Source organism: Pristiophorus japonicus, chromosome 10 (assembly GCF_044704955.1).
Source record: "Pristiophorus japonicus isolate sPriJap1 chromosome 10, sPriJap1.hap1, whole genome shotgun sequence".
Lineage (NCBI taxonomy): Eukaryota > Metazoa > Chordata > Chondrichthyes > Pristiophoridae > Pristiophorus > Pristiophorus japonicus.
In genome coordinates, this window is record NC_091986.1 from 105,689,010 (window position 1) to 105,710,293 (window position 21,284).

Sequence of the window (21,284 nt, forward strand, 5' to 3'; positions counted from 1 at the left end):
CTCATCCCACTGTAGTCCCCTTTGTTTAAGCATAGTACGCTCGTTTGAGACACTACTTCCTCACCCTCAATCTGTATTACAAATTCAACCATACTGTGATCACTCATTCCGAGAGGATCTTTTACTTGGAGATCGTTTATTTTTCCTGTCTCATTACACAGGACCAGATCTAAGATAGCTTGCTCCCTTGTAGGTTCTGTAACATATTGTTCTAAGAAACAATCCCGTATGTATTCTATAAATTCCTCCTCAAGGCTACCCCGTGCGATTTGATTTGACCACTCGATATGTAGGTTAAAATCCCCCATGATTACTGCCGTTCCTTTTTCACCTGCCTCCATTATTCCCTTGATTATTGCCCGCCCCACCGTGAAGTTATTATTTGGGGGCCTATAAACTACGCCCACCAGTGACTTTTTCCCCTTACTATCTCTAATCTCCACCCACAATGATTTCAACATTTTGTTCATTAGAGCCAATATTGTCTCTCACAACTGCCCTGATATCATCCTTTGTTAACAGAGCTACCCCACCTCCTTTCCCTTCTTGTCTATCTTTCCGAATTGTCAGATGTTTAATTCCCAGTCTTGGCCACCCTGCAACCACGTTTCTGTAATGTACAATTGTTGAAGTTCATCCATGTGATCTTTAAATGTTTGTCATTGCTTATCCATTGTCACCCTTTTAAGTATCTTTCGCCAGTCTATTTTAGCCAATTTATGTCTCATACCATCGACGTTACCTTTCCTTAAGTTCAGGACCCTTGCCTCTGAATTAACTGTGTCACTCACCATCTTAATAAAGAATGCTACCATATTATGGTCATTCTTCCCCAAGGGGCCTCGCACAACAAGATTGCTGATTAGTCCTTTCGTGTTACACATCACCCAGTCTAGGATGGCCAGCCCTCTAGTTGGTTCCTCGACATATTGGTCTAGAAAATCTTCCCTAATACACTGCAGGAAATCCTCCTCCACCGTACTGCTACCATTTTGGTTAGCCCAATGTATATGTAGATTAAAGTTGCCCATGATAACTGCTGTACTTTTATTGCACGCATCCCTAATTTTTTGTTTGTTGTTGTCCCCAACCTCTACTATTGTTTGGTGGTCTGTACACAACTCCCACTCGCGTTTTCTGCCCTTTGGTATTCCGCAGCTCCACCCATACAGATTCCACATCATCCAAGCTAATGTCCTTCCTTACTATTGCGTTAATTTCTTCTTTGACCACCAACGCTACCCCAGCTCCTTTTCCTTTCTGTCTATCCTTCCTGAATATTGAATACCCCTGGATGTTGAGTTCCCAGCCTTGGTCACCCTGGAGCCATGTCTCCATCATCCCAATTATTTGATTTGTTAATAGCTTTCTGCAGAGTTAATTCATCCACCTTATTATTAGTACTCCTGGCATTGAGGCACAGAGCCTTCAGGCTTGTCTTTTTAACACACTTTGTCCCTTTTAGACTTTTGCTGTAGTGTGGCCCATTTTGATTTTTGCCTTGGGTTTCTCTGCCCTCCACTTTTACTTTTCTTCTTTCTATCTTTTGCTTCTGCCCCGATTTTACTTCCCTCTATCTCCCTGCCTAAGTTCCCATCTCCCTGCCATATTAGTATTAATTCCTCCCCAACAACACGAGCAAACACTCCCCCTAGGACATTGGTTCCGGTCATGCCCAGGTGTAGACCGTCCTGTTTGTACTGGTCCCACCTCCTCCAGAACCGGTTCCAATGTCCGAGGAATTTGAATCCCTCCCTCCTCTACCATTCCTCAAGCTATGTATTTATCTTGGCTATCCTGCAATTCCTACTCTGACTAGCATGTGGGACTGGTAGCAATCCTGAGATTACTACCTTTGAAGTCCTACTTTTTAATTTTAACTCCTAGCTCCCTAAATTCAGCTTGCAGGACCTCATCCCATTTTTACCTATATCGTTGGTACCTTTATGCACCACGACAACTGGCTGTTCACCCTCCCCCTCCAAAATGTCCTGCAGCCGCTCCGAGACATTCTTGACCCTTGCACCAGGGAGACAACATACCATCCTGGAGTCTCGCTTGCGGCCGCAGAAACGTCTATCTATTCCCCTTACAATAGAATCCCCTACCACTATAGCTTTCCCACTCTTCTTCCTGCCCTCCTGTGCAGTAGAGCCACCCATGCTGCCATGAACTTAGCTGCTGCTGCCTTCCCCTGATGAGTCATCCCTTCCCCGGCCCCTCCCCCCAACAGTACCCAAAACATGTATCTATTTTGGAGGGGGATGACCGCAGGGGACCCCTGCACTACCTTCCTTCGACTGGTCTGCCTAGTGGTCACCCATTCCTTATCTGCCTGAGTAACCTTTGCCTGCAATGTGACCAACTCACTAAACGTGCTATTCACGACATCCTCAGCATGGCGGATGCTCCAGAGTGAATCGATGCGCAGGTCCAGTGCCGCAATACGATTTGTCAGGTGCTGCGGCAGGATACACTTCCTGCACTTGTAGTCATCAGGGACACTGGAAGCGTTAGGATTAGGGTTAGGAAATGGAACATCAACTGAATGTCGTGTTATTTGATTTGGAGAACAGAACCTTGCTAATATATTAACTGGTGAATTTGCAAATTACTGCTAATTATATTGTGCTTATCTCTTCCAGCTGGGACCAATCAGTCTTGTGCTTATGGGGGTTGTGGCAATTCATTGTATGCACATCGTAGTACGCTGTAGCCATCATTTCTGTCAAAGGTAAAATCCAGTTTCCTTTTATAAGATCTTTTTGTTTTCGGATTTTTTGTTTCACAGTTAGGTAGGTGTTTTTCATTTTTTTTGTCCCTACAATTTTCACTCCTGCTCTCCAGAAGATGCTGATTAAACTGATGTTCAACTTTTGTTGAGCACCCAAGTGTTGCTGCCTTATTGCGTCCTTCTGGACAGTGTGCTGGCAGTCTGCTCTACTGTGGGTGGAATGATAACGCAGCTAGTGCTGTCATCGCCTGTAGAACACTTTCCAGCAGTAGTCATCGGACAGCAGCTGCGACTACAAATTTAAGGGCCCGAAATTGGTGAAAGCTAAGTTCCGCACATGTACCGTCCAAAGGACCGCTGAGATCCTGACGGTACTTTGGGTGGAAGTTTCATGGAAAAATCTGGGAAAGACAGCCCGGCGGCAAAAATGGGACTTGCGTGCCGATTCTGGATGGCAGTAGGCGATAGCTCCCATTCTCGGCGGCAAATGCAATCCTCGGTAAAGTACCGCGGAGGATTGAATCGGGCCCAGAGAGGGGGCGCAACTGATGAAATAAAACATTTTCAAAACATTAAAAAAAAACACGAGAAATCCTTCAGGGGACCCCATCCACCTGAATCCCTGCAAAAAAAAGAAAGAAAAGAAGTGGACTCACCTTTTATTGCAGGTCTTCATACTTACCTTTTGAGGTTAGACCTGCCTCCACGGGGCGGTCTTTTCCCTTGCTGTAGTGGAGGACCGCCTCGACCAAACTGGCAGCTCAGCGGGTTGGGAGGACTCTTGTGAGCATTGCACGCTGGCATACGCCAGTGGATGGTACCTAGCGGTCTTCTCTCCCCGCCGGGAGGCCTCCACCAAACTCGCTCAGAGGGGAGACCGCCCAGAAACCAGGGAGACTGCCGAGAAAACTTGGCGGCAGCGGGACAGTAAGTCCACCAATTTCAGGCCCTAAGTTTTTTTTTGTGTTCTTTTCCCCATCCCTAAACCTTGGACTTTCCAGCCAATTTGCTGCCATTCCAGCTGGTGGCTGGGAATTGAACTTGAGACCTTCATGTTCTGCATGGTTCCGTTCTACACAACTATCAGGAGAGATCTCGTAGTTAGTTTTCATAACAAGAGGGGTAACAAAGTACTCTGTATTGAACTGAGTATATTGAACAATGAATTATAATTGACTCAATGCATTGATTTATCAATGTAGCAATGATGTCTGTGGTTTAGTACCCTGTTTTAATTTAGTTGTTTGTTATAATTATTAAACATAAAGACAGAGACTTAGAAATACAAGGTATCTCTAAAATATCACCTTGTGCAAAAAGTGATTTGATTAGAAATGGCTTCAAATAATGTAGTATAAAGCCAGAAATAATACTGGTATTGTTGTAATTAAAAAGTACTGAGGACTTGAAATAAAAACATAAAAAGGTAAAAACATACAGCAGGTCTGTCAGCATCAGAATATCTTTAAAAGAATGTTTTATCTTTTTGTTTTACCACCATTTTCTGTTTTCTTAATTCATGAATTATTAGAATGGCTGATACAGGGAAATGTTTGAGCTTATAAGAAGACTGTAAACTGACCAAGGGGTCAGAGGATATCACCACTTGTAATAGTATTTTTAGATGTTCGTTGCGATAAAATTACTGTTTTGTAATTTCTCCATATATGTTACTTTCACAATGTGTGTACTTCCCTGTATATATTTATAGTGGTTAATGAGGAAAAAATTCAATTTTTTTTCATTTTGACAATAGAAAATGTCAATAGTAAATTAATCCATTCCGAATATCGCTATCTTTTGCCATATTGAGCAATAGAAATTCAACACAAAAAGGTAAATATATATGTTTGCCCTATTTTTTTTTTTCTTTCCCCCCCCACCTCCTTTTGAGTATGATCTAGCTGACCGACCATGTGGTTATCAATGAGGAGTAAAATGCAGGAGCATGTCCCCCACACAGTAAGTTTCCATTCTTGACTCTGGTATCAATCAAAGGTGAATGTAAAATTTAGGGAAAATTCAACCAGTGTACTCCCAAGCAGCTACATGGACACCAAAAAAGGCAGAGACTTGGGACCAAATGTAAAAATATCTTTATTTTTAATAGATTACTCCTAATTCTATCTCTTTGCTGGGGTGGAAGATAGATTTTGAGATTCATTTCTGTTGGCTTCGGATCAGTTGACTAGATCAGTTGACTATAGCCAAAGTGAATTAGTAACCATTTTTTTTCTGTGATAAAGCAAACTATTAAATAAACTTTCAAGTTCATTAATATTGCTATGCAATTGAAATCCGAAGGGCTGTGGCTCAGTGTTGGAAATACAAATTTTAAGTGTGATGTGCATCCCTACATTTTGAAAATTTGTTTGTTTTTTAATACACACAGGTTTAAAAAGCAAGGCCTGAGTTATGGTGACACAGTCACATTTGCTATGGAACAAGGACCATTCCCATGTCTTCGAAACAAAGCTCCATGGGGAAGGTAAAACTGATTGCAATATATATTAGAGGATAACCACATTAAAGTACTGTCTATGACACCTTCCAACACTTTGCTGATGATTGAGAGTAGACTGATGAGGCAGCAATTGGCCGGATTGGATTTGTCCTGCTTTTTGTGGACAGGACATACTTGGGCAGTTTTCCACATTGTCTGGTAGATGCCAGTGTTTAAGCCGTATTGGAACAGTTTGGTTAGAGGCGCGGCTAGTTCTGGCGCACAAGTCTTCAGCACGACAGCTGGAATGTTGTCGGGGCCCATAGTCTTTGCTGTCTCCAGTGCGCTCAGCTGCTGCTTGATATCACACGGAGTGAATCGAATTGACTAAAGACTGGCTTGTGTGATGCTGGAAACCTCAGCAGGAGGCCGATTTGGATCATCCAATCCACACTTCTGGCTGAAGATGGTTGCAAACGCTTCAGCCTTGTCTTTTGCACTTGTGTGCTGGGCTCTGCCATCATTGAGGATGGGGATATTCATGGAGCAGCCTCCTCCTGTTAGTTTAATTGTCCACCACCATTCATGACTGGATGTGGCAGGACTGATTTGCTTTGATCTGATTGTTGATTGTAGGATCGCTTTGCTCTCTTTATAGCATGCTGCTTGGCATGCTGCTTTCACTGCTGAGCATGGATGTAGTCCTGTGTTCCAGCTTCCCCAGGTTGGTACCTCATTTTTAGGTTCGCCTGGTGCTGCTCTTCTGCGCTCCTCATTGAATCAGGGTTAGTCCCCTGGCTTGATGGTAATGGTAAAGTGAGGGATATACTGGACCATGAAGTGACAGATTGTGGTGGAATACAATTTTGCTGCTATGATGGCCCACAATGCCTTATGGATGCCCAGTTTTGAGCTGCTCGATATGTTCTGAATCTATCCCATTTAGCATGATGGTAGTGCTACACAACACTATGGGAGGGTGACTGCAGTGAAGACGGGAGTTTGTCTCCACTATGACTGTGTGGTGATCATTGTTGGACAGCTTTCTTGTTCTTTTTGCTTTGTTACTTTAAATGTCTGAATTACATACACACTCAGTTTAGTAATGGCAGGATCAGGTCTCTTATTTTAAACATTCATACTATACAAAACCAGTATGAAAGTTACTGAGATATAAACTTCACAAAGCCAGCAGGCATTCTCTGCTTGTGAGACACCTTCCAATCTCGAGAGACTCCAAACTAATATCTCTCCTTACTCTTATACAAAATCATAGTATCAATGATACATGCAAGTAATTAACATACAAATGATGTAGCCTAAACGACCATTGTCCTGAAATCACATCTAACTGCTTCATGAATTGCTGTACACAAACCAGGTGATCAGCACAAGTTTACACAAAATCAAGTCTTCGATTCCCATCATCATAGGCGGTCCCTTGAAACGAGGATGACTTGCTTCCATGCCAAAAAGGATGAGTTCACAGGTGTTTCAATGAAGGACCCGCACTACATCATGAAGGGTGGAAGATGCCTGTGCGTGGATTTTTTTTTACCACACTGGCTTGACAGAGCTAGGTCTTGGTCCAGTGGTAAGGATTAACCAAGACGACTGGAGACCAGCTCTGCTTCACTGACCTAGTGTGCACACATATCGCAGTGTGGGCTGGCCCATGCTGCCCATGGCCCTCTGGCCCCGAACTCACGCCATCCCTGGGCCCCGATCACGACCCTCTGCAGTCTCTTGCCGCTCCTTCGTCCCAATCTCGCCGCTCCTTCGTCCCAATCTCGCCGCTCCTGCTGTATCTGTCCACTCTCCAATTACTGACCTGGATGACGTCACTCTTCGCTGTGGTCGCCCTCCTGCACCAGCTCGCGCTGCTCCCTGGAGTAGTATGCCTCCACGCTGCTCATGGCCGCCGCTCGCCACTCCTTTTATGGCCCTGACCTGCCGCTGATGGTCTCTCGCAGGTCGGGGCCTCCACCCTCAGGATATCTCAAAGCACTTTTCCCTCCTGAGTTAGGAATATAATCCAGGGTTCCCACTTCTAATTGTGATTTAGCGATTCCATGCATAGTATCAATGGTACGTACAAATAATTAACATGCAGATAATGTAGACTAAATGACCAGCTACCCATTGTCCTGAAATCGGGTCTCATTGCCGCAATCAACCCTTGCCATGAATTACTGTAAACACACAGGTGATCAGATTGACACATTTGAATGGCTCCATATCGTCTAGCGTCCTATTTTTCTAGCGTCCTATTTTTTTGTGAGACATCCTCTGCTTTGGTCCAAACTTCAATACACTCAATGTACATCAGAAAGCTGCTTCAACTTTTACTCCAGCATGTGTCATCTCAGATGCGCCGAAAATGAGGCAGTCCAAAAATACGGGCTTTCGCTCCAACAATCACTGCTACCAATGCTGTCATGGACAGATGCAGCTGCAACAGGTAGATTGGTGAGAATGAGGTCAAGTAGGTTTTTCCCTCGTGTTGGTTCTCTCACCACCTGCTGCAGACCCAGTCTGGCAGCTATGTCCTTCAGGACTTGGCCAGCTAGGTCTGTAATGGTGCTACTGAGCCAAGCTTGGTGATGGACATTGAAATCCCCCACCCAGAGAACCTCTGTGCCCTTGCTACCCTCCATGCTTTTTCCAAGTGGTGTTCAAAATGAAGGAGTACTGATTCATCAGCTGAGGGAGGGCTGTAGGTGGTAATCTGCAGGAGGTTTCTTTGCCCATGCTTGACCTGAGGCCATGAAACTTCATGGGTTTGCAGTCAATGTTGAGGACTCCCAGGGCCATCCCCTTCCGACTGTATACCACTGGGCCGCTACCTCTGGTGGGTCAATCCTGCCGGTGGGACAGGACATACCCAGGGATGGTGATGGAGGAGTCTGGGAGATTGGCTTAAAAGGTATAATTCTGTGAGTATGACTATGTTGGGCTGTTGTTTGACAAGTCTGTGGGACAGCTCTCCCAAGTTTAGCACAAGTCCCCAGATGTTAGTGAGGAAGACTTTGCAGGATCGACTGGGCTGGGTGTGCCGTTGTCGTGTCTGAAGCTGGTGCCGAGGTCAATGTCGGCTTGTCTGTCCAGTTTTATTATTCTTGTTTTCTGTAGCGGTTTGTGAAAACTGAGTGGCTTGCTAGGACATTTCAGAGGGCAGCTAAGGGTCGACCACATTGCTGTGGGTCTGGAGTCACATATAGACTAGACCAGGTAAGGCCGGCAGATTTCCTTCCCTAAAGGACATTAGTGAACTAGATGGGTTTTTAAGGCAATCCGGTAGTTTCATGGGGCTCAATTTTGGCCAGGAGTTGCTCCGTTTTTTTTGGAGTAACTTGGTTTTTCTGGTGTAACTTAAAAATCCCCATTTTCCCCAATCAACCAGTGTAAGTGAGTTAGTTACGATTTTTTTTCGTTTAGTTTTTTTTTTCTCAAAAGGGGGCGTTACTAGCCACCTACTCCAGTTCTGCCCATTTAGGCAACTTTGGCCAGCTAATAGTTACTCCAAATCTACTTAGGCCAGCATATGTGGCCACTTCAGAAAACCCTTGCGGAGAGCTAAAGAAATCGGTGCAGTTGAGAACATCGGAGGCCATTCAGCCTGGGATAGGGGTGGGAAGCGGAGAGGACCTGCCTGTACCTAAACCACCAAGCCTTACAAACCACCAAACCTTGCAAACAAAAAGTAATAAGAATTCAATAAGAAATAAAAAATTGAAGTAAGTCCTACCTTCATCTTCAAACTCGGCCCGGGAAGGCAGCGGGCCAGCCAATCGGCCAGGGCTTGGGGCAGGCAGGAGAACTGATAGTGCTCCTGCCTGCCGATGATTTCTATCAGTTCTTCTGCCTGCCCCTAGCCCTGGCCGACTGCTTAGAAATCGCACCGGGAGGCCACTTGGCCTGGGCTAGGGGCGGGACAACAACACACCGAGAGGCCACTCGGGAGCAATTCAACTAGCTGGCATCGGGGCCCACAGAGCGGCTGCAGCAAGCAAACGGAGAGGCTGGGGAGAGGCGAGGAGCTGCGCATGCGCGGACATCGCCAGTGGACTCCACTACGCATGTGTAGACGTCACGACACAGTTTTCACTGCAGAACGCTGGCTCCACCCCCGACTCGACTGGCCACACTGCGACTACAGGGAAGAGGCCGGACAGCGGCCAAAGTGGCAAGAGAATTTTTCGCCACGCTTCGGAATGGAGAAAAGTGGCGCAACTCCGGTAAGTGCGCTGAAAAACGGGCTGGGCCAAAATTGAGGCAATGGTCACCAATACAGACGCTAGCTTTTTATTCCAGATTTATTTAATTAACTCCGTGGTGCTGTGGTGGGATTTGAACTCTCATCTTGGGATTATTAGTCCAGGTCTCTGGATTACTAGTCCAGTAATTTAACCATTATGCTACCGTTCCTGACAAAATCTTGGCAGTTTTCCTTCCTTCAGAACATAAGAATTAGGAGCAGGGGTAGGCCATTCGGCCACTCGAGTCTGCTCCACCATTCAATAAGATCAAGGCTGATCGTCTACCTCAGCTCCACTTTCCTGCACTGTCCCCATATTCCTTGATTTTCTCAATATTCAAATATCTAAAGATCTCTGTCTTGAATATATTCAACGACTGAACATCCACAGCCCTCTGGGGTAGAGAATTCCAAAGTTTCACCAGTCTCTGAGTGAAGAAATTTTTCCTCATCTCAGTCCTAAATGGCTGACCCCTTATTCTGAGACTATGACCTCTGGTTCTAGACTCATCAGCAAAGGGAAATGGACTCCCTGCATTTGTCCTGTCCAGCCATGAAAGAATTTTTTATGTTTCAGTGAGCTCATGTCTCATTCTTCTAAACTCTGGTGAATATAGGCCCAGTCTACTCGATTTCTCCTCATAGGACTGTTTCCCCCCCCCATCCCAGGAATCGGTCTGGTGAACCTTTGTTGCACTCTCTCTATGGCAAGTATATTCTTCCTTGGGTAAGGAGACCAAAACTGTACACAATACTCTAGGTGTGGTCTCACCGGGGCCCTATATAATTGCAGTAAGACAAACTCTTATACTCAAATCCCCTTGTAATAAAGGCCAACGTGTCATTTGCTTTCTTAATTGCTTTCTGTATCTGCATGTTAACTTTCAGTGATTTGTGTACAAGGACATTCAAGTCCCTCTGAACACCAACATTTCCCAATCTCTCACTGTTTAAAAAATACTCTTTTTCTATTTTTCCTACCAAAGTGGATAACTTCACATTTCTCCACCTTATAATCCATTTGCCATGTTCTTGATTACTCACTTTGCCTGTCTATATCCCCTTGAAGTCTCTTTGCAAGCTCCTTACAACTTACATTCCCATCAGCAAACTTGGATATATTACGTTTGGTGCTGGGACCACAACTGTTTACAATATACATAGATGACCTGGAAGAGGGGACAGAGTATGGTGTAACAAAATTTGCAGATGACACAAAGATTAGTGGGAAAGCGGGTTGTGAAGAGGACACAGAAAGGCTGCAAAGAGATTTAGATAGGTTAAGCGAATGGGCTAAGGTTTGGCAGATGGAATACAATGTCGGAAAGTGTGAGGTCATCCACCTTGGGGGGGAAAAAAAACAACAAAAGGGAATACCATTTGAATGGGGAGAAATTACAACATGCTGCGGTGCAGAGGGACCTGGGGATCCTTGTGCATGAATCCCAAAAAGTTAGTTTGCAGGTGCAGCAGGTAATCAGGAAGGCAAATGAAATGTTGACCTTCATTGCGAGAGGGATGGAGTATAAAAGCAGGGAGGTCCTTCTGCAACTGTATAGGGTATTGGTGAGGCTGCACCTGGAGTACTGCGTGCAGTTTTGGTCGCCTTACTTAAGGAAGGATGTACTGGCTTTGGAGGGGGTACAGAGACGAGTCACTAGGTTGATTCCGGAGATGAGGGGGTTACCTTATGATGATAGATTGAGTAGACTGGGTCTTTACTCGTTGGAGTTCAGAAGGATGAGGGGTGATCTTATAGAAACATTTAAAATAATGAAAGGGATAGACAAGATAGAGGCAGAGAGGTTGTTTCCACTGGTTGGGGAGACTAGAACTAGGGGGCACAGCCTCAAAATACGGGGGAGCCAATTTAAAACCGAGTTGAGAAGGAATTTCTTCTCAAAGAGGGTTGTGAATCTGTGGAATTCTCTGCCCAAGGAAGCAGTTGAGGCTAGCTCATTGAATGTATTCAAGTCACAGATAGATAGATTTTTAACTAATAAGGGAACTAAGGGTTATGGGGAGCGGGCGGGTAAGTGGAGCTGAGTCCACGGCCAGATCAGCCATGATCTTGTTGAATGGCGGAGCAGGCTCGAGGGCCTACTCCTGTTCCTAATTCTTATTTATGTCCCCTCATCCAATTCATTGATATAGATTGTGAATAGCTGAGGCCCAAGCGCTGATCCTTGCGGCATCCCACTAGTTACAGTCTGCCATCCCAAAAAGGACCTGTTTTTCCCTACTCTCTGTTTTCTGTTTGGTAACTAATCCTCAATCCATGCTAGGATATTACCCCCAACCCCATGAGCCCTAATTTTGTTTAATAACCTCTTGTGTGGCATCTTTTCAATGTCTTCTAAAAATCCAAATACACCACATCCACTGGTTTCCTCCTTATCAATTCTGCTATTTACAACCTCAAAAAACTCTTAACAGATTTGTCAAACATGATTTCCCTTTCATAAATCCGTGTTGACTCTTACCAATCCTATTATTATTTTCTAAGTGCCCTGTTACCACGTCCTTAATAATAGATTCTAGCATGTTGCCTACTACTGATGTCCGGCTAAATGATCTGTAGTTCTCCCTCCTTTCTTAAATATTGGGGTTATATTTACTACCTTCCAATTCTGAAAGATGACAACCAATTTAGTATAGTATAGGCAGTCCCTCGAGACGTGGATGACACTCTTCGCACCAAAAAAAAGATGGGCTCATAGGTGTTACAATGAGCTACATCTTAAAGGGTGGAAGATGCCTGTGCATGGATTTTTTTGAACATGTGGTGACCGTTGCACACCAGCCACCACACAGGCTTGACCGAGCTAGGCCTTGATCCATAGACTGCACCCACGTCGCATTGAGGGTGCCACAGAACAATCCCAAGATGTTCAGAAACCGCAAGGGATTCCACTCAATGACCAGCTGGTGTGCGACCACCACAGCAAAATCATGGCAGTTGATGCCCGGTATCCTGGCAGCAGCCATGATGCTTTCATCCTGCGCCGGACCGGTGTGCCCGGCATGTTTGGGCCAAACCAAGATTGCGGCTGGCTCCTTGGAGATGAGGGCTACCCACTGTGTACTTGGCTGCTGACTTCCCTTCGTAACCTCAGGATTGCTGCGCAGCAAGCCTACAGTGACTCTCATTCAGCCACCAGGTGCTTAATTGAGCAGTGTATCGGGATCCTTAAACAGAGGTTCCATTGCCTGGATTGCTCTGGTGGAGTGTTGTAATACTTGCCTGAGCGTGTCTCTCTATTCGTGGTCGTCTGCTGCGTACTTCACAACCTGGCAATCATGAAGGCACAACCATTAGAAGACGAGCCAGCAGTACCATCTGAGGAGGCGCAAGAGCACGACATGGAGGAGGAGGTGCCAGAGGAGGACCAGGATGCGGGTCGACTGGCACGCAGGAGACAGTGTCGCCATCCAAACCCTGCAAGGGAAGTACAAAACCATCTAATTGCTAGTTTACGATGAGTTCATGTGCACTTCACCCTTCATCTTTGCATTTCCATGGTCGTCCCAATGAGCCCTTTCACACCTCATTACCCATAGGGAACTGCACAGATATTGAAACACAAAATAAAGATTTATTACACGTATTCTCGAACTACACCTGTGGATGCAACATGGGTCTGGGAAGGCTGCTGTGTTTCTGGTGTAGAAACTACAGATTAACTTATAGGACGCTCTCGACCAGCTCTGGCCCTGGAAGGGCCGCTGCAGACTGGGCAGCACCCTCCTTGGTGCGTTCAGTCAGGATTGGCTGGGCGATTCCATACTTGGCGGCAATGGTGGAATGACCGGTCTGGGCTCAGGACTGCTGTGATCCTGAGAGCACATCAGCATCCTGGTCTGAGGAGCCTGTGCCACTCCCCCGGGGCAGCACCTCACCATAGCCCTGTCAATGGCCTCTGATTGGTAAGCCTTTCTGTAATTGGCACCTGTTCTAGTGAAATTTGATGCCATCTTGTGCAAACAGAAAAGTTGAAGGAGCACAATCATAGTAGCAAACGTGTGCCCAAACTGCTTGCCATCTGTGTGTTAGTAAGTGACTATGCAGCAAGGTTGTGTTACAGTGGTTTGATGTGTAAAGCACTTTGAAAAGTAAGTATTGCAGGGCTATGTTCTTGAATATGCACATGGCTGTGATTATGGGCATGCCTGAGATATAATGTCAGAGCTGTAAGGTTGTGTAAAGTTTGGCACTGGTGAGTATTAAATGTGGAATAGTTTGATGGATTATACTGTGGCGTGGAATCTTGAAATATCGACACGATGATTGCCAAATTCCTTAATGTGTGCCAAATTCTGCATCTGTTTTCTTATCCTGAAACATCAACCTATCTTTCCAGATGCTGATCCGTGTATTTCCAGCCCTTTGAAGTCTGTTTATACTTCATGGTTGGCCAATATTATTCATACTTTTTGGTTTAGTACAAATATTGATATTTTCCTAGGATCCACCCCCATCTAAGCTTCTTAAAGACTGTCATGTATCCAAACGAAAACAATGCCATCATTTACTGGTAATGAAATACCAGTAAATACAAGAAAATACACAACATTGACTACTTATCTTCCAACTGGAATTCCCTTACAGTTCATCTGGGGATCCATCAGGTGTCGGCCTTGGCCCAGTGACTGACAGATTTCGTCTCCAAGGCAGAGGCTCTAATCCTGGTACTTGAGCACATAATCTAATCTGACACTTCAGTGCAGTAATGAGAGCTGCACTGTCGGAGCTGCCATCTATCGGATGAGATGGTAATCAAAAGCTGATCTGGCTTCTCAGTGGACATAAAACATACTGTTGCACCATTCAAAGAAAAGCAGGGATGATCTCCAAATGTGTTGGCCAATATTTATCCCTCAGCCAATATCACTGAAAACAAATTATCTCATTGCCATTTGTGGGACTGCTGAATGCAAATTATCTACCAATTTCCCTATATTACAACAGCGGCTATACTTCAAAAGAACTTCATTGTCTATGAAGCGCTTTACAATGTCATTAAAAAGTGCTATATAAATGCTAGTTCTTTTGGGCTCGATTTTCCCCAGTGATTCGTGCTGTTTTTTTGGCGCAGGCCACTTTTTTTGGCCTAAGTTTATTAAAAAAAATACAAATTTCCCCAATCAATTTGCATCAGCGTAACTCAGTTAGTTATGATTTTTTTAGGTTAGTTTTTTTTTCAGTCAAAGGGCCGGTGGGGGGGTGGGGTGCGTAATCTGCCACCCGCGACAATTCTGGCCAGTTAGGCAAGTTTGGCCAGCTCAGAGTTACTCCAGTTCTTCTTGGGGCAGCATATGTGGCCTCTGTAGAAAAACCGAGTGAGTTAAGTAAATCAGCGCAGCAGATAGCCGGACAGCAGCAGGAGAGAGTGGGGGGGGGGAAGCCTTTCGGGTATAGTTAGGTGCGGGGACTGGGAGGGAGGACTCATTCGGCCTGGGATAGGTGCGGGGATGGGGACCGGGAGGCCATTCGGCCTGGGATAGATGTGGGGACAGGTATCGGGAGGCCATTCGGCCTAGGATAGGTGCGTGGATCGTGACTGGGAGGCCATTGGGCCACGGATCAGAGTGGGGACCAGGAGGGAGAAGGCTATTCGGCCAGGGATAGGTGCGGTGACCGACATTGGGAGGAGGTCATTCGGCCAGGGATCGATGCGGGGATTGGGACCAGGAGGAGGCCATTCGGCCAGGAACAGTTGCGGGGATTTGTGCTTGGAGGAGGCCATTTGGCCAGGGATAAGTGCGGGGATCAGCACCGGGAGGCCCTTCGGCCTGGGATATGAGTAGGCACCAGCATTGGGAGGGAGGTGGGGACGGGACTTTAATAATTTAATGGAGGTAAGTTTCTGCAATGTTTAATGTTCTTGGTAAGTTGCTGCAATGTATTTTAATATGCTTGTGCAGGTTGTGAGCTGGCCGTATGTTTCACTTTCCAGCCTCAGCCCGCATTGTGCCCTCGTTACCATGGCAACCCGATCTTTTTGTCGCAGATCAAGGCTCCACTCCAAAACTAAACGACAGGCTAGGCTGCGCCAAAATGAAAAAATCAAATGGAGAAACTTGGAAGATTTTTTTTTGCCGTGCTTGGGCTCCCAAAAAATGGCGTAACTCTTTAAGTACGCCAAAAAACAGCTTTGGGGAAAATTGAGCCCAATGTTTTGTTCGTTCTTATGTGTTACATAAGTAGAAAGAAGAAGTTAATTTTAGTATTATTTATTAGGTTGACATGCATGTAACTTTCTTTTTAGGGCGACTGTTGAGTTCTTCCTCATCGTTACACAACTGGGATTTTGCTCAGTTTATTTTGTTTTCCTTGCTGCTAACATGAAACAGGTGAGTCATCAGTGGGCAGTTAAAATTGCTTGTTACAGACTTTAATAACTAAAAAGCTTGAAGATTCATAACTCCTGTCATCCATCTTGCAACCTTTCTTATTGCTTAGAATGCTAAACAGGCTTATTTGTTGCACGTTAAAATATTAAGCATTACAAATAGCACTGGATTTGTTATTGATGTTCAATAAGTCTGTTCAGAAGGATAATGATAAAGGGAGACGATAATTTGTAGCAAAATGAACTGCAGTCTATTTATATAACAGGGATCATTTAAAGCAGTTTTTACATTTTTTTTTCAACAATTAAATATCTGGATTGTTTTTTTGTTAGCAAATCTGTATTTAAAAAAAAAAAAATTATTTCCACCCAAATCTGAGAAAACAGCCTATAAAATTTTCCATACTTTTATTACCAAAAATCAGGTACGGAGATGTGCGTGTAACATGTCCATGAGGATGCTACACACATTGGGCCTGAAATTCGGGTCGGAGGCTTCCTTCGGATGAATGCCTCCGACCCGAGAATTTTTTGCGAAAGTACCTGGTGGTCCCGGAGGCGCCTTAGATTGCGGTGGGAGGCCTTCTCTTCCCGCGCATCGGAGCACGTCCACGTCCTCGAGGTTCGCACATAGAAGCTGGAGTCACGTGTGACTGAACAACCAATCACGGTACAGTATTCTCGTTGATAGTAATGGGAACTCCGTATCTCCACATCTCATTGCTATCAGAGAAATTAAAACATTTTTTTTTTAATGTTTTAATAGGGTTTAAAATAAACTTTCCTTATTGTACAGGGTTTTTAACATAAAAATATGTGTTTAAATTTTATTTTTTATGTGTTTGAAAAATTTTACACTGGTAAAAGTAGGCTATGCACCTGCTTTTACCAGGCGCAAGAGTTTTAAAGATATTCGTTTGACAAATAGCCCAATCTCGCCCGCGCGGATGTCCTTCCTGCGGGGATGCGGAAGATCTGTCGAGTTATCTTGACAGATTGGAAGAGCCGGTTTTCGGCACATGTGCATTGCGCGCCGAAAACTGACTTTTGCGAGGCCTCGCCGGGTCTGTATGTATTCTGTACGGACCTGGCGAGGCCGGAATTTTAGCCCCACTGTGTGTTATATGTGCTAGACTGATGTCCCTGATAAGATATGTACCCGATCTCTGGACCCGATTTTATATTTAAAATAAAATCAGGAAAATAAATACAGGCTCAATAGTTTGCCTTTAAAGGGGACCAGGACTACCTTTAGGTACTACTGTGAGGACTGTATTCTTTATACTACAGAACACATCAGTCTTCTATACCTAATTTGGTGTGGAACAAGAGCAATTGTGCACTGACACAATTACCATACTGATAGTCCCTGAAGACTGAGGTCATCAGACAAAGACTGATTCAGGTCACACACCAAGGCATTGTTTACTAAAAGTAAAATTGCAAATGTTCCCCTATGTATAATCTCCCAACAATATGTAATATCTCTACATTATATCGGCAGGTAATTGACTGAAGCCTCAAGTTTATTATCTTTACTTTTAATTAAAAGAACATGAGCTTAAGTGACAGTCTTTTATAAAAGTTGTGTCTGTGAACTGTACGCAATTTTGGATTATCATTTTGTTTTACTGTACCTTTAAGTCTCTTGCTGATTTTCTTTAGTTTTAGCAATACTCAAAATAAAAACTTTTTTGTTGCTGCTTCTCTCAATTTATCTGGGTGTTTCAGGGTCCATTTTTTTTCCCCTTGTTTTCTTTTTTGTATATGCAGTAAAAGTAAAACCTCCCAAAATGCTAGAGAAGAGTGAAACTGATGCAGGAATTAATTGGGAAATGCAACCTTTTAATTTTGTAGTATGTCATTTCTATAATACAATAAAAATCAAGATCTATGTGCATTTCTGGTTTAAAATAGTCCTTATTTCTCAGCTTGTTTTTATCATACATTTGATGCAACTTTTTCCTTCTAAATTCTAATGTACACATTTATAATGGAAATGGTTTATGTAAAGTCGGCATTCTGTAGTTCACCCTCAACAGTGGGGGCACTGTAACACTTCATAAGAACATAAGAATTAGGAACAGGAGTAGGCCATCTAGCCCCTCGAGCCTGCTCCGCCATTCAACAAGATCATGGCTGATCTGGCCGTGGACTCAGCTCCACTTACCCGCCTGCTCCCCATAACCCTTAATTCCTTTATTGTTTAAAAATCTATCTATCTGTGATTTGAATATATTTAATGAGCTAGCCTCAACTGCTTCCTTGGGCAGAGAATTCCACAGATTCACAACCCTCTGTGAGAAGAAATTCCTTCTCAACTCGGTTTTAAATTGGCTCCCCCGTATTTTGAGGCTGTGCCCCCTAGTTCTGGTCTCCCCGACCAGTGGAAACAACCTCTCTGCCTCTATCCTGTCTATCCCCTTCATTATTTTAAATGTTTCCATAAGATCAACCCTCATCCTTCTCCAATGAGTAAAGACCCAGTCTACTCAATCTATCATCATAAGGCAACCCCCTCATCTCCGGAATCAGCCTAGTGAATCGTCTCTGCACCCGCTCCAAAGCCAGTATATCCTTCCTTAAGTAAGGTGACCAAAACTGCACGCAGTACTCCAGGTGCGGCCTCACCAATACCCTGTACAGTTGCAGCAGGACCTCCCTGCTTTTGTACTCCATCCCTCTCGCAATGAAGGCCAACATTCCATTCGCCTTCCTGATTACCTGCTGCACCTGCAAACTAACTTTTTGGGATTCATGCACAAGGACCCCCAGGTCCCTCTGCACCGCAGCATGTTGTAATTTCTCCCCATTCAAATAATATTCCCCTTTACTGTTTTTTTTTCCAAGGTGGATGACCTCACATTTTCCGACATTGTATTCCATCTGCCAAACCTTAGCCCATTCGCTTAACCTATCTAAATCCCTTTGCAGCCTCTCTGTGTCCTCTACACAACCTGCTTTCCCACTAATCTTTGTGTCATCTGCAAATTTTGCTACACTCTGTCCCCTCTTCCAGGTCATCTTTGTATATTGTAACCTGTTGTGGTCCCAGCACCGATCCCTGTGGCACACCACTAACCACCGATTTCCAACCCGAAAAGGACCCATTTATCCTGACTCTCTGCTTTCTGTTAGCCAGCCAATTCTCGATCCATGCTAATACATTTCCTCTGACTCCGCGTACCTTTATCTTCTGCAGTAACCTTTTGTGTGGCACCTTATCGAATGCCTTTTGGAAATCTAAATACACCACATCCATTGGAACACATCTATCCACCACGCTCGTTCTATCCTCAAAGAATTTCAGTAAATTAGTTACACATGATTTCCCCTTCATGAATCCATGTTGCGTCTGCTTGATTGCACTATTCCTATCTAGATATCCCGCTATTTCTTCCTTAATGATAGCTTCAAGCATTTTCTCCACTACAGATGTTAAACTAACCGGCCTATAGTTACCTGCCTTTTGTCTGCCCCCTTTTTTAAACAGAGGCATTACATTAGCTGCTTTCCAATCCGATGGCACCTCCCCAGAGTCCAGAGAATTTTGGTAGATTATAACGAATGCATCTGCTATAACTTCCACCATCTCTTTTAATACCCTGGGATGCATTTCATCAGGACCAGGGGACTTGTCTACCTTGAGTCCCATTAGCCTGTCCAGCACTACCCCCCTAGTGATAGTGATTGTCTCAAGGTCCTCCCTTCCCACATTCCCGTGACCAGCAATTTTTGGCATGGTTTTTGTGTCTTCCACTGTGAAGACCGAAGGAAAATAATTGTTTCAGGTCTCAGCCATTTCCACATTTCCCATTATTAAATCCCCCTTCTCATCTTCTAAGGGACCAACATTTACTTTAGTCACTCTTTTCCGTTTTATATATCGGTAAAAGCTTTTACTATCTGTTTTTATGTTTTGCGCAAGTTTACTTTCGTAATCTATCTTCCCCTTCTTTATTGCTTTCTTAGTCATTCTTTGCTGTCGTTTAAAATTTTCCCAATCTTCTAGTTTCCCACTAAACTTGGCCACCTTATACGCATTGGTTTTTAATTTGATACTCCTTTATTTCCTTGCTTATCCACGGCTGGTTATCCCTTCTCTTATCGCCCTTCTTTTTATATATTTTTGTTGAGCACTCTGAAAGAGCTCCTTAAAAGTCCTCCACTGTTCGTCAATAGTCCCACCATTTAGTCTGTGTTCCCAGTCTACTTTAGCCAATTCTGCCCTCATCCCACTGTAGTCCCCTTTGTTTAAGCAGAGTACGCTTATTTGAGACACTACTTCCTCACCCTCAATCTGTATTACAAATTCAACCATACTGTGATCACTCATTCCGAGAGGATCGTTTATTATTCCTGTCTCATTAAACAGGACCAGATCTAAGATAGCTTGCTCCCTTGTAGGTTCTGTAACATACTGTTCTAAGAAACAATCCTGTATGCATTCTATGAATTCCTCCTCCAGGATACCCTGTGCGATTTGATTTGACCAATCAATAAGTAGGTTAAAATCCCCCATGATTACTGCCGTTCCTTTTTCACATGCCTCCATTATTCCCCTGATTATTGTCCGCCTCACCGTGAAGTTATTATTTGGGGGCCTATAAACTACGCCCACGAGTGACTTTTTCCCCTTGCTATCTCTAATCTCCACCCACAATGATTCAACATTTTGTTCATTCGAGCCAATATCGTCTCTCACAACTGCCTTGATATCATTCTTTATTAACAGAGCTACCCCATCTCCTTTCCCTTCTTGTCTATCTTTCCGAATTGTCAGATACCCCTGTATGTTTAATTCCCAGTCTTGGCCACCCTGCAGCCACGTTTCAGTAATGGCCACAAAATCATACCCATTTGTAATGATTTGTGCCGTCAATTCATTTACTTTGTTTCGAATGCTGCGTGCGTTTAGGTAAAGTGTTTTAATACGAGTTTTTAAACCATGATTTTTAGTTTTGACCCCTCTTGCTGCCCCTTTATATTCATACATATTGTCCCTTCCTATCACCTTGTGGTTTGCACTTACCCCAGTGCTACTCTGCTCTGTTGCCTCCTGCCATTTGCATTCTTTCTTGGGGTTCTGTTCATCTGAGCTCTCACCTACTCTAACTAGCTCAGAGCCCTCTCCTGGGTTCCCATCCCCCTGCCAAGTGAGTTTAAAGCCCTCCCAACCATACTATCAAAACCACCCGCTAGAACATTGGTCCCGTCTCTGTTGAGGTGTAACCTGTCCGACTTGTACAGGTCCCATCTTCCCCAGAAGCAGTCCCAATTGTTCAGGAAACTAAAGTCCTCCCTCCTGCACCAACGGGAGAGTGGAGAGCACCAGCTCCAACTGTCGCAGGACGGGAGAGTGGAGAGCACCAGCTCCAACTGTCGCAGGACGGGAGAGTGGAGAGCACCAGCTCCAACTGTCGCAGGACGGGAGAGTGGAGAGCACCAGCTCCAACTGTCGCAGGACGGGAGAGTGGAGAGCACCAGCTCCAACTG

At 44.5% G+C, this 21,284-nt stretch overlaps 1 protein-coding gene across 4 annotated transcripts in view; it reads left to right on the forward strand.

Annotated features, from left to right (window-relative positions):
- The window catches only part of slc36a4 (solute carrier family 36 member 4), a 457,837-nt gene that overhangs the window by 32,428 nt on the left and 404,125 nt on the right, over positions 1 to 21,284 (forward strand). For all 4 annotated transcript variants that reach the window (XM_070891988.1, XM_070891989.1, XM_070891990.1 and 1 more), the window contains exons 5-7: positions 2,646 to 2,734; positions 5,127 to 5,222; positions 15,705 to 15,789. In XM_070891988.1, the coding sequence (XP_070748089.1) occupies positions 2,646 to 2,734; positions 5,127 to 5,222; positions 15,705 to 15,789 (270 nt within the window). The remainder of the gene's footprint in view (positions 1 to 2,645; positions 2,735 to 5,126; positions 5,223 to 15,704; positions 15,790 to 21,284) is intronic.